The sequence below is a fragment of the Papilio polytes genome, unplaced genomic scaffold (genome assembly GCF_000836215.1).
Source record: "Papilio polytes unplaced genomic scaffold, Ppol_1.0 DF822845.1, whole genome shotgun sequence".
Lineage (NCBI taxonomy): Eukaryota > Metazoa > Arthropoda > Insecta > Lepidoptera > Papilionidae > Papilio > Papilio polytes.
Genome location: NW_013526359.1, coordinates 5,022,385 through 5,036,527, shown reverse-complemented (window position 1 = coordinate 5,036,527; position 14,143 = coordinate 5,022,385). Strand labels below are relative to the sequence as shown.

The following is a 14,143-nucleotide window of genomic DNA, read 5'->3' as shown; positions in this document are numbered from 1 at the left end:
TTATTATTCCAGATGTTACATTTGAATACACCACACAGGGTGAACTTTTTTGTAAAGTCGACGCATATCCAGAAGCATCTATAAAATGGTATCATAATGATTCGTTAGTTGAAAATACAGACAATTTAGAAATAGTAAATGATCAAAGTATGCTCTTATTAAAATACATGACTCCACAATTGACAGGAGAGTACAGATGTGAAATTAGTAATAAAATTCAAAATAAGAGTTACACCGCAATAGTAGATATATCAGGAATTGGTAAGAAGGCATTTATTTTTATCGATTTCTTTGATTAAAAATTTTCCATTAGAAGAATGAAATCTCATAAATGTACAAACGTATTATGTGTATTGTAAGAGAGTGCGCACACCTGAAACTAAACTATCGCACAACTGTTTAGTCTCGCTTAAATCACTTTTATATGGACGTGCACACACTACTTGATTTTCAGTTGCACAACTAAAGTTGAATTTGCTTCGAGACAATCGACAATCGCACAACAGTTGTGCGATGGTTTAATCAAAGGTGTGCGTCCGTTCTGAACGTTTTTTTTTTCTAATATGTAAATAAATTAAATGTTTTTTCAATATCATTACAGAATTGCCAGAAATAAAATTAAAGGATTCCGAGCTCGTGTTCCGTTTAGACGATATGGTTGATATTGAATGCTCGTAAGTATCTAATTAATTGTATTATATTATACTAGCTTTCGCCCCCATGTTAGTCCGCGTGAAATTATAAAAAAAGTGGAAACACGTAGGGAAAAAACTCTATGTGTTCTTTCAGACTCTACGTCTACATATGTCAAATTTCACCAAGAGCTGTTCACCCGTTTAGGCTCTCTCTTAACAAACATCCATCCATCCATAACAGTCCATCTAAACTTTGCATTTATAATACTAATATTAAAATATAATACTAAGAAGTAAGATTAGTAAGATTTGATTTTAAGATTAAGACGGTGCTCAGTTTAATTACCCAGTCGGGTAAGAATAATATCCCTTCTACAAAAGCTTGCTTTCTTAGTCAATTACAATTTGCAAGTTGTAATTACAAATTGTCCATATTAAAATATATGACATCCATTTTCATTTCCCTTGTATGTTACAATTTTAGAATTAACAAAGGTGAACCAGTACCAGACGTGAATTGGAAATTCAAAACAGAAAATGGTTACGAAGATGTCCCTAGAGGGGTTAGTGTTGAAAAAAATCATCTTAAAATCACGTCAATCAAGACAGAGCATATTGGTATCTACAAATGCGAAGCTAAGAACATTTTCGGTTCGGATTCAAAGGAATTGTTTATTAAAGTTGAATGTGAGTAACAAAAGTATTAAATTTCACATTATCTACACATATGTATAATAAAAATGGAGTGATGTATTTGCTTTGCTGATTTTGTTTTTTGTCTGTCTGTCCGTAAGCCATGTATATTCCGGGTAATTTCCGAAACGGCTGCCGATTTAGACCGGGCTTTCACTAAAGGGTAGCTGACATAAACGAACGTATAATAGGCTACATTTTATCTTAAAATTGCACGAAGTGGAAGGCAACAGCTAGTTTTTAATAATCCAATAATTAAAATGGTAACGAAGGGTATGGTGCAAATTGCACGTCACTAAATTTTCATATATTTATGGTTAGAGCGGACGTACATCTTTGAATAAACTGTTGTACGATTGTCGGTTGTCAATTGTTTCGTAGCCGATTTAACTGTTTGCACAGGTAAAAATCTAGTAGTGAGCGCACAAAGTAAGCTGATAGGAATCAATGCGCGACTAAACAGTTATGCGATAGTTTAGTCAAAGGAATTAGAAATTCGATAAGGTAGGTTTTATTTTGAATGACAATTAAGCTAAACATTTTTGCTTTTAACTTATTAAAACTTCCGTGAGACATTATACTATATAATTTATAACACGGCTTAAACTGACCGTCTGTGACCGTCGCGACGCGATAGCGAATAAATCCGGTAACGACTCACCCTGAAGAAGGACCCCCGACGGGTCTGAAACTGGTCGGTGCCTACACCGAAAGTTCCCACGTGAGTTTTAGCCGTCTTATAAATTATATTATTGCTTTCATTTTTCTAGATCCACCGAAAATAAATTTTTCTGATAAATTGAAGACAGTAAAACGAGACGAAGATGTTGAATTAGCTTGCGAAGTCGATGCTATACCAAAAGCGGATGTAAGATGGGAAAAGAAACAAAATAATGTTGTCATACCTCTTGATAGTAGACACGAAACGGATGAGTGGAACACTCTCAGGTAGTTGATATTCAAATTTAATACACTTATTTATTTAGTCTATGGTTAGCGTGGTACGGACATGTTATACGACGAGACGATGCAGACATAAACCAGAAAGTGTTAAGTTTGAATGTAGATGGCTACAAAGGTACAGGACCGAATTATGGATGGGTTTTGTAAAGGGGATATGCTTATAAAGGGAGTGAATTCAATTATGACGGCCGATAGAAATATATGGAAGAGTAGATACTGTGCCGACCATCCGAGAAGAACAAGTTGATGATGATTTAGCCTAAGAAATAATTTAAAATACCACACTGAAAACAGGCGTGAAATGGAAGCAATACCGCGTTTCGTCTGATGAGTGTGATGCCGTAGGCCTAATTTTAGTCCCTTTCCCTTTTCTTTCCTTAAGAGAGGATGGGAAGGAAAAGTGGATTTGACGGTGGAGGAGACACATAGGAAAGGGAAATGGCCTTTTTATATGCGTATCCTCCACCGTCATTTAAGGGTAGGAAACGCATCTGCAATTGCGGATATTTATGGACAGCGGTCGCTTGCCATTTCGGTGGATTCAGGTGGCCCCTTGCTCGTTTGCCACCTTATATTATAAAAAAACCTTCCTATCTGTAACTATGAGGTCGTTAGTTTATTTATTGAATACGATAGTTATAATAATTGGTTTTTAGGTTTAGAGCATTATCCACAGACTCAGGAAACTATTATTGCATCGCAGAGAACTCTTTAGGAAGGGCGGAACGAATTGTAACACTGAATGTTTTGGGTGAGTTTGTGACAATATGAAAAATATAAGCGTCAAACGCTTTTCAATGTACAGTCGGGGAAACTGACCGTGTTCCAATTTAAGAGCTGCAATAGTTTGAACACATAAAAGGCGACGAGAAGGAATAATCAATGCAACTCAGCTTATAAATATATCTGTACGAAAAAAGTCGGTTACTGATACACGGCTATTTATTTTTTTATTAACTATAATCCCTTCGTTTGCACTAACTGTGTTTATTAGTTGATTTCTAGGATGTGGCGGAGTTTGTCTTGTTGCATTGGACAAGGCAATTTTTTCTAAAGTGGAACTCCGCGGATTTCCGCGAATGTACCATAGAAATACTTATAAAAATACTCTGAAAAACAATGAAATTTCAAGAAAGTGGTTAAAACAATACAGCTTAGTATATTAAAAGAGTTGTTGTAGGCGATGGATAAAATTGTACACGCGAAACACTCCGCCCATGACCCGGTCGTAACGACAGGTTAATAGTAGATAAGTCGACTTAAGGTAATTTTTTTTTTCAGTCTCTCCGTATATTGATCCACCGCCACGCAAAGTAATAATGATCAGAGCTGGTGAAACGGTAACATTACAGTGTAATGTGCACTTCGGTTATCCTCTCCCTACGACTAAATGGGAATTTATAGCACTTAATTCAACTCTCACGACTTTGTCAAGGTAAATGATGATTTAGTTTACTATGGACCTGTCCCAAGACTGGCTGATACAGGCTCATATAACTTGAAAACGACGCCACTGTCAGATAAGAAAACAAAATCACATGTTTAACATGTTGGATTGTTATAAGACAATTGACAATTTGTTGGGACAGGCCTTTAGGATAAAATAAATAAAAAAAATAGAAATGATGTATTTTACCTTTTATTTCAGGGGAAATTCCATAAATGACCTCACTTTAGAAAATGTATCAAAATCGCACGAAGGATCGTACATTTGTTTGGCTGAAAACGCGGCAGGTTCTGATACGATTAAAATTGATCTTAAAATGTTATAATGCTAACATTGAATAATAATAGTGGCTTATAATGTTTAATACAATTTTTTACTTGCTCTGTCTGTATTAAATTCTATTCATAAGATGTTTATAACATTCATTAAATGTATCTCACCCTAAAAATTAAAAACTACTTTACTTTTATGGCTACTAATAATTCCATATTATATACTTTTTTTGTGATTTAAAACATCGTGATGCAACCTGCACATATCGGGGAAGAAATTCAAAGATATGTGTGAAGTCAACCAACCCGCAGTGGGCCAGCGTGGTTGACGATGGCCTAGTCACCCTATTTTAGGGTAGGTTCCGAGCCCCTCGGTGAGGACATATAATGAGCTGGTGATGATGATACTTTTTTTGTTACTTTCTTAAAGCCCCTACATTCAGTTTTAACTGCACAGTTCGACCTACAGTTAAAACGGTCACTTACGCTTATAAGTAAACACCTGTACATGGATTAAGGAAATATTAAAAATGTTGACTTTCATTTTGCAAAAGTCGATATTAAATTGTAATACCCGCAGCTGTGAATTTTAAGTGTTTCAGTATTTTTCGACTGTTGTTGAAAACCGTAGATTTTCTTTAGTATTTTTTCATTACTTGCTCTTTGATGTCTGGTCCACACTAGAACAGTTGGACAGTAGCGCTCAACAACTGGACTGCTTTTAATCTAGCTTTTACTTGGCTTATATTAGCTTTTTTAAACAAAATCTGGCGCCAGTGATACGTAGATCACACTGGACCAGTGCAGTTGGTAAGTATTGTGGCAGAACTGTATTGGCGTTGCTTTTCCACATTAAGCCAGCCTAATAACCTTGGACTCAGGACTTCAAGACTTTAAGACTTCAGTAACAATGAGATCCAGGTAGCAGTTGATTTTTTTTTACCACTAATTTTATAACCCCAAAATCCCACATTAAGTTACCCTTCAGTCAATTTATTTTTTTTACAAGTGTAAATGCATTCCGACATCGGAATGCTTTTTTTTATTTTCGCCATAGTCATTCCGGTCTTACAGAAAACATTCTTATTCAAAAATCGCAAAAATGTACATTGAAAAATGTTGACAGATTAAAAACCACATATCTAAAAACGGCGCTCATTTCCTGATTCGCAGTCCAAATAATACTTCTGTTAAATGAGCAACATGTGGTTCCAGTGGTGGTGCCAGTTGATAGACAGTTTAGTCATTCCTAACCACGCCCAAGCTATCTGTTAACTGTACTGGCCAGGTGTAACCCGCACATTGTGTACTCTAGTTTATGCTCTATGTTACATTCTGTCATGCATTCAAGTTTAGGTTATGAAAGTGACAAGATAATTTAATGTTTTATTTTGTTTAAAATAATGTTATTGTGAATTTTGAAAAGAAAATGCAAGTAAAACATGACTTGTAAATTTCCTCCGTATATACTTCAAGAACTTCCTGATATTACAGATGTTATAAATTACCCATTAAAAAATGTGCATCGTATTAAGGTAGGTAATTATTGGCAAAATATCAAAAATTGCTAAAAGACATCTCAGGATTGTATTCGGTAGATTTCAAACTATACTAAAATTGTTCTCTTGATGTTATTGTATCGTTTTTTTTCTTTATATCTATTTATAAACTTACTAGCTGTTGTCCACGACTTCGTCCGCGTGATGTTTAAAAGTTCAAGACCTACGTTTGCCCTTTTTTTTTCAACCATTACTATTAAGCCTTCTTAATACGTATTAACTTAGTAGTAATCTACGTATTAACAGAAATCTACTGATGCAAAATTCCAAATTTTTCGGTTATCCTTATCGTTTGTGTTGGCGATATCTTCTAAAGTATTTGACCAATTTAGATACTGAAAAGGACAAATTTATTCTAATTTAAATTCTCCTGATAATAAAGACATTTATTTGGATAAGGATTTATATTGAAAGCAATAAAACAACAATGTAAATAGCATGTGGTTTTTAATTAAAGATAAAATCCACCATGGACATTACAGTAGAACTTTTGAAGATTTACAATTTCTTCATGAGAAAAATTAAAACATTGTGATTATTTAACGCCGGGCTCTAGAAATACGCTGTTTATCAATAGTTCCTAAACATTAGTAATAATAAAATGTATCCTATGCCAGATAAATTAATTAAATATTTTTTTAAATCAGCCCAGTTTTTGTATGAATCAAAAAAATGCAAAAATCCAAAAGTGCAAATGTTTCCTCTTTATAATATTAATATAGATAATTTACATAGTAAGTGGAAGTATTTTTGCTATCATCAACCTACTCTTGCCATTGCAGAAGGTCAGCACAGTACTCCTCTTTCATACTTACATCTCTATCAGCAGTCTGAATTCACTCACTTAAGCATATCCTTTTTGACACAATCCATCTATGCTTTCTTCTGTCTATCACCTGTGTAGCCATCCACATTTAACCTTATTTTGGTTATTTGTAAATTGTAAATAATTGTATTTTAATTATTTTTCAGTTTACATGTTTTGATGTGTCAAAATCATTGATAGCGTTTGGTGCAACAAGTGGAGGTATCTATGTGTATAACAGAAGTCCCTGTGAATTTGTTCAGCTTATACCAAATAAGGTTTGTACAATGTTTAATTAGTTTTATCTCTCATCCTTTTGTATAATTTGATCATTTGCAGTGGCCATTTTGATTGCCTCAATGTTCATGAAGTTTGTTTGCTTACTTCACAAAAAAAAAATGGATCCCATCACTTGTAGGATATCAATGTCTGAAATATATGACATTTCAATTTATGCCTTTTATACTTATTCTTATATTGTTTTACTCTATGACTGGCCTTCTATGGCTTTGTCCACATCAATACAATAATTTCTTTTAATACAAATGTAACCTATGTTATCCAGTAATAACGTAACTTTCTAATGATTAAAGAATTTCTGAAATCAGTTCAGTAGTTTTTATTTTAATTACATTTAAAAAATGAGATAAATTGATAAAGTCGATTAAAAATGTAAATCTTTCTTCATAGTATTACTAGCTGTTGCCTGCTACTTTGTCTGCGGAATTAAAAAAATTGTGTTCTTTCAGTCTGTTTAACATCTATGCCAAATTTTAGTGAGATTGATTAAGCCATTCTAGATATACATAGTAACAAACATCTATCCACTTTAACTTTTACATTTATAATAATGAAATAATATATTAATATAGGTTATTGCAATAAAACTCTCCCAATTCACTCAAACATCTTTTTCTATTTCTACTGAATATCTGGTATTAGATAAGTCTGATTGTTATTGTCTTGTAACATTTTCAGGATGGTCCAATAACTCGCTTAACAATATCACCTGATGAAAAACATATTGGATTTGCAAATGGGAAAGGCACAGTTACCGTCACTGGTTGTGATCAAACTCTCAGCGGAGGGCATTCCTCTGCGACCTCTAAGGATCACCATGGCAACGAAATCACAGCGATGGTTTGGTGCGGGAACATGCTTTTTACTGGTGATGATGTTGGAAGAGTATCAGTGCTTCAATTACAAAGTTTCATTGTAAGTTTTTTATAACATTAATAAATAATGCATGTTTTATAGTTTTGATATTATCTTTAATATTAAGACTATACAATACCTTAGTTAAAGTACCATTCTTTGACCTACTTCATTACTATAAAATACAGTTAGATTTGACACAAGTTTCAATCTTTGAATATTGATGATTGATGTTTATTATATATAATGTTACTTTATAATACTGTTTGGAATATTGTCTAAGTATAATTAAAATGTAATGGCAAAGCCTCTAAAATTCAAGAAAAATTTTGAAAGTTTAAATGTCTTCTTAATTTAATAAATTTTACAATATATTGAGTCGGTGCAGTAGAAATTCGTTGCTTTTGAGTTTTAACATATATTTTTCTCTCAATTACAGGCTAAAACAATATTTCAAAGCTCGTCTCAAATAATTTTATGTCTCGATTCGAGAATTTGTCAATTGGACGCCAAAGATTGTATGTTACTTGTATCAACTCTCAGTCGCTGTTATATTTGTAATATTGTTCAAGAGCAATACAGACAGATTGGACAAAAACTTAGAGATGGTGAATTTGGTGCTTGTTTTGTAACAAAAGATAAAGCTAATTTGAACGGAGAACTAGAGAACAGTCAACAAGATTATACTGAAGTAAAGAAATATAGTATTGTTGATGGAGAATTAGGTTTTACTGTCGGAGAGCAATTTTCAAACACCCTCATATATTGCGCTAGACCATCTTCTAGATTATGGGAAGCGACAGTTGATGGTATGGTGCGGAGAACCCATCAGTTTAAACAAGTTTTAGCTAAACAACCAATGAAAGTCACAACAGATTCTTTTAATAATGAAAACATCACAATTGAAAGTTCAGATGAAAATAGTAACGGACAATCTGTAATTTTTCCCAAACTATACTCTATAAATGGTGCCATATTCTCTTTCAATAGACAAGCTTTATATTTTTTAAATGTTCATAATTTAGATGATACTTTATGGTTTGATAAATATGATAATATTATAGATTGCAAGATATACCATGATTTGTTATACATTTGGCTCAGTAATGGATCTCTGATTTGTACAAGATTTATGAAACTGCATAAGTTTTTAATTCAATGTTATTTAGATGAAAAATATACACTATGTGCGGATTTATGTGCTTTGTATCATGATTATTTGCTATCAAGTGTTCCACCGAAGTTGCATATTTTAGTTGGATTGAAGGACAAATTAAGCAATGGATCATTGGATAGAATTAAAGATTTATTAGAAAAGCTTGATAGTTTAAAATTGAGTGACGCGACTCAAATGAAATCAGGCATTTATGTTGTTGATAACACATATCATGCGCAAACAACCTTAGAAAAATCAGATATTAACGAAGAAACGTATACAGTGCAGCCCGACCCTTTACTAGCATTGAAAGGTCTTAGTAATGCGGTATCAGATAAAATAACAGTTAGCAAAAAGATATTAAAAGATAAATGGGAAGACATAGAAGAAAAAGTTAAACAATTTAATTCAGAAAGACAAAGTATACAAGAAGTACCATTAAAGAATGTACAAGAAATAATTCCAAGAAAGATAATTCCTGAAGATTTAACGGAACATCCATTACTATTGGACGAGGATATCGTTTTTAAAGATTCTAGTCATAAAACCATAGAAATTGACAATAATACAACAGACAGTGATAGAATAAGCAGGTCGCTTTATCAATATCATAGATTAAGCTTAGTTAATAAGGAAATGGAGAAAACGAATTTAACCTCTCTAATTGAAAGTAAAGCCTGTGATATTAGTGAAGTTTATGAACTAATGATTTCTTTGGAGCAATATTGTATATCAGTAGGGGCTGTAGATGAATCAAAATTCGTTCCTAATGATATTTTTCTAACATATTTATGCCTTTCAACGAACAAATGCGATTTATTAGATGCTATTATAAATGATGAAGTATTATACAAATATTTCGTAGATTCCTGCATATCAATAAATGTGAAATCACGTAAACTGTCGAATGTTGGTTGTGAATGCGGTTTTCCTTTACCATTTGCTAGAACCAATGAGATACCAGTTTACTCGGAATTGATTGATGAGTTTATAGAAAGGCAATGGTCGTGTCAAACTAAAGAACAATGCTATGAGATTTGTAAAAAGATGCCATATTTGTGGAGAAAGATTTTATATCTACGAAGGAATGAAGATTTGTTGAATGTTTTAAGAATTTTACTGCAAATGTTAGATGAATCTCTCTTACATTCTTTCTTGCCACAATTTACGTTAGACACGTGGGACCGTGCGATCCAATTGTATGCAGTTTTACACGCAAATATGTGTTTAAATTGTAACAAGAAATTCGATCATATATCAGTTAAAGCTATGCTAAGTTGGGATGATTTGGGTTCTTTGATAATAAAATCAGTTGGAGGGAAAAATGCAATTGAATTGATGAAAAAGCACAGCACTTTAATAGACATGGGCTCTCTGACTATAAAGTTCTACCATTCTTGTTTGTTGGCCTGTTTGTATGAGAAGTATGACGTCACAATTGTACCACAACTCGTCGATACAATATACAGTTCTTATGAATTTGAAGAATCTAGATTGGAGGTAATTATTTTTTACTTTACTTAATACTAGCTATTGTTCGCGGTTCGTCTTCGTGAAATCAATAAACAATAAAAAAAATACCCTATGTTTCTCACTGATAACGTAGTTTGCTAATGGTTATTTTTTTAATAAGGCCAGTACTTTAAAGTTATTTAAATACATACAAAAATAAAATTCTTTTCTCTTTTTAATATTAGTATATATAAGATTTTTGTATAGTTTCTATGCATGCACTAGCTTTCGCCCGCGGCTCCGTCCGCATGGAATTAAAAAAAAAGTGAGTAGCCTATGTGTTCTTCCAGACTATGCCCTAGATCTATGCCAAATTTCATCCAGATCCGTTGAGCCGTATAAGCTACAAACTCTAACAAACATCAATCCATCCATACCATTAATGCATACATCCATCTAAACTTTGGTACCAATAGACATGAGTATACACTAACTGGCATGCCAGTTACTATCATGCCAGTTACTATCATCCATGTTAAAGGAATCGACATTTCTTGTCCTGTATAGTAGTGTACTGGAATACTGTACTATTTCTCTAGTATACGTATGTATAGGTTAGTGCCAGTTACATTTTTTTATTTACTTGTTTATTTACACAAGAAAATCTTACTTCTTACTAATAATATAAATGCGAAAGTTTATATGGATGGATGTTTGTTAGCGTTTGTAGCCTAAACGGCTGAACGGATCTCCATGAAATTTGACCCAGGTTTAGAGCATAGTCTGGAAGAACACATAGGCTACTTTTTATCCCGGGAATAGTTACGGTTCCCGTGGGATTCATTAATTTAGTTTTTTAATGTTCACTCGATCATTCTGCAACGATTCAACATATCTTATTGAAATTTGACACAGATATAAAACAAAGTCTGGAGTACACATGAGATAAGCTTCATCCCAGAGAAATGTCCAGTTCCCGAGGGATACGTAGCTTTTTGTAATTTATATAGTTCGTATGTTTTCTAATACCACGCGGACGAAGTCGCGGACAACAGCTCGTATATAATGTTTGAGAAATAATGTCGCCAAACAGCTCAACAATTTGTTGACAACAGACACCAACTTACTTATTATATTCTTGTTTATTTACAAGCTACTGTTACATTTTACTAGTATATTACACACTAAGGATATCTCTTAGAATTAATTTAACAGTGTGTAACTTTTTTTTATTGCTTTTTCAGATATGCAAATTGCTTAAATGCACTAAAAATGGTGAAGTAAAAAATACAGCGTTACCATTGACAGTTGCTGCTATGTCTGATCATTGGGGATTGAAACTTCGAGATAGATTATTTATTAAAAAGGAAGAAGAAATACCTCTACAAGAAATCTTAATAAACACAATTGTATTATTTAAAGGGGTAAGTGATTGTTCTCTTTGTGGTTTACCGTTACAGAATGAGGTTTTAATAAAAGATGGCGGTCTATGGACTTTTAAATGTGGTCATAATTTCCACGGCGCTTGTTTAGATTTAAATAAAATAAAATTATGCCCATCTTGTTCTCATTAAAAATAATGCCGTAAATGTTTTTAAGTTATTTATTACTAGAGTTGTTTAAAAATAGAATTTATAGAACGACAAAGTTATCTGGCTCAATGGAATTAGTCACATAAAATTATGGTATAGACCTACAAGGATCTTTAACAGTTACCAGTAAACAGAAAATTCCCAACTTTTACAACTTAACCATACTGATTTTTATCCTCGTTGCCAATGTGGTGTATGAAATAAAAGTGGTGCGTGAATCCAATATTTACAGGGTTCTAGAATATAATTTCTAGGCACCTACATAACATTAACAAAAAAAAAAACATTTAATTTGATAACAATTTAGACAAATAATTAAATTGGCTTATTTTTTTAATATACAATATCGTGAATAGGTGCACAATGTTAACAATAGCAATGAAATAATTGATCTCAAATAACAACAAAAGTTGTATGTATGTTGTCATTAGAAGCACAAAGGTGCTGGAAGTCTTTTTGTGACAGACTTTGCATAAATAATACTCTAGAGGCTAATATAATGCTTGGCATTCCTGGCATATGCTGTCTTTGCAGCTAATGCACCTGACAATTGAGATAAATCTGGACACATATTTTGACATGAAGTACCTCTTCGGTTAATAATGTGTTTTTCCCATACTCCAGTGTCACTGTAGATTTATCTTTGTTACAAATTATGTCCATTGCGGACACCACACTATCATATTCAAAAGGCATGGCTACTAAAAGTTAACTAACTATTTCTTCCTCTTCCAACTTCCCTCCGAAGATTGCCTTTTTTCTCAAAGGTAGCAAATCTATAATGGCTTTGTACAATTGTATTCCTGGCCTTTACCTGATTCTTCTTAAATTTTGCCTTTATTAATGATTTGATTAAGGTTTAAAGACTTTAATTCTCAAAAGTACATGAGAATATTGCATTTATAATACCTTACTTGTCGCCGATATTCAGTATTATAAATATTTTGCACAATTTTCTAATATATGTTGCGATAACATTGATTTAAATATATTATGTGAGTTCACATTTTTAATAGAAGACGGTAATTTGTTGTAAAGTTGTGCTCCTTCGAAAATTATGTTTTTTGCACCATAGTTAGTTCGAACTTTTGGTAGAATAAGTAAACTTGGTCGTCGATTACTGCGTTTATTAGAGTGTGATATTTTTACAAATGATATGTTTGTTTATAATTCTGTTTATAATTTTTCTTTTTTTGTTATTAAAATTGTAATATGCTTCTTCAACCAGACTAAAACCTATTAATTAGCCTAACTCTAACAGTCTGCCCCTCTATCACATCCAGCTCTTTTTCAACAATTGGTTGTGGAAGGGCAGTGGACAAAATGACTCCTGCATCCTGGTCTGTAGGGGTTCTTGTCGAATCAATGAGCATGTTATGCAGTGCCACACATGCAATAACAATTTCGGCTGCATAGTCAGGGTGATAATACAACCGTTTTCCACCCCGAAGGGAAGAAAACGATTATTTCAGGTCTTGCCGAGGCTTGACCTGAGCAAGCCCTTGCCGGCTTTTGGAGGTAGGTACTGAAGAGGCCCCCAAGGGCACCGCGCACTCTGATTCCTCAAGTAGGACACCACTGTTTTGTTGTCGGACTGTATCATTATTGACTGACTTCGGATAATATGTTGGTATTTGCTTATGGCTATTAGAACAGTAAAGAGTTCCTTCCTGTTTATGTTCCAATTCACTTGTTCGTCTTTCCACACACCCGAAAAATGGTGATTGTTTATCTGGATACCCCAACCCTTGTTGGAGGCATCTGTAGTTACAAGTATTCTTGGTTCGGGAAGAAAAATCAAACCCGGTGCTTTGATTTTCTGCATCCACCAGAGGCATTCCGCTAACGCTTTTGTAGAAACTACAACTTTTTGTTTGGGTTGGTCTTGGGAGAGTTTGCGACTGCTTATCTGCAAGTTTCGGGAGTGTATTCGACCCAGTGGAGTTACAAATGAGGCAAATCCTATTCTGCCTATTAGTGCTGTTCCTGATTGCCAAGTCCACATGCCTGCTTTTATAACTTCTGCTAGGTCTTTTGTTATCCGGTTTATCTTCGCCGCTGGAAGACTTTTTTGGTTTATGGCAGTATTCCAAATAATTCCTAGAAATTCTATTGATTGAGTTGCTTTTAGAACAGATTTTCTTAGGTTTACACACCAACCTAGATTTTGAAGGAGATCGATTGCAAAGTGCAACTGACTCTCCAATTTTTTCGGATCTTGATGGGCAAATAGGAAGTCGTCCAAATAAACTAGAACTCTGAAACCTTTTTCCCGTAAATAGGTTGCAATCCACTTGCTGACGCGGGCAAAAGCCAGCGGGGCGCTTGACAGTCCGAAAGGAAGAACCGTCATCTGATACAGCTTTTTCTTGTATGCAAAGGTGAGAAATCTGCGGTGACTTTGCTTTATTGGA

At 33.6% G+C, this 14,143-nt stretch overlaps 2 protein-coding genes across 4 annotated transcripts in view; both read left to right on the top strand.

Annotated features, from left to right (window-relative positions):
* Positions 1-4,132, top strand: part of LOC106105486 (hemicentin-1-like) — a 55,701-nt gene extending 51,569 nt beyond the window's left edge. For 2 of the 3 annotated variants that reach the window (XM_013285821.1, XM_013285819.1), the window contains exons 11-17: positions 13-261; positions 602-674; positions 1,120-1,322; positions 2,099-2,276; positions 2,948-3,042; positions 3,573-3,726; positions 3,940-4,131. In XM_013285821.1, coding sequence (XP_013141275.1) covers positions 13-261; positions 602-674; positions 1,120-1,322; positions 2,099-2,276; positions 2,948-3,042; positions 3,573-3,726; positions 3,940-4,063 — 1,076 coding nt within the window. In that variant the 3' untranslated portion in view covers positions 4,064-4,131. Of the gene's footprint in view, positions 1-12; positions 262-601; positions 675-1,119; positions 1,323-2,098; positions 2,277-2,947; positions 3,043-3,572; positions 3,727-3,939 lie in introns of all 3 variants that reach the window. The other variant, XM_013285818.1, reaches the window with a different exon arrangement.
* Positions 4,133-5,387: 1,255 nt separating this feature from the next.
* Positions 5,388-12,023, top strand: LOC106105595 (Hermansky-Pudlak syndrome 5 protein homolog). The gene is made up of 5 exons (XM_013286001.1): positions 5,388-5,545; positions 6,542-6,652; positions 7,353-7,589; positions 7,969-10,185; positions 11,382-12,023. Exons 1-5 carry the CDS (start codon positions 5,453-5,455, stop codon positions 11,709-11,711), a joined length of 2,988 nt encoding a protein of 995 aa, XP_013141455.1. The 5' UTR covers positions 5,388-5,452; the 3' UTR covers positions 11,712-12,023.
* The last annotated feature ends 2,120 nt before the right edge of the window (positions 12,024-14,143 follow it).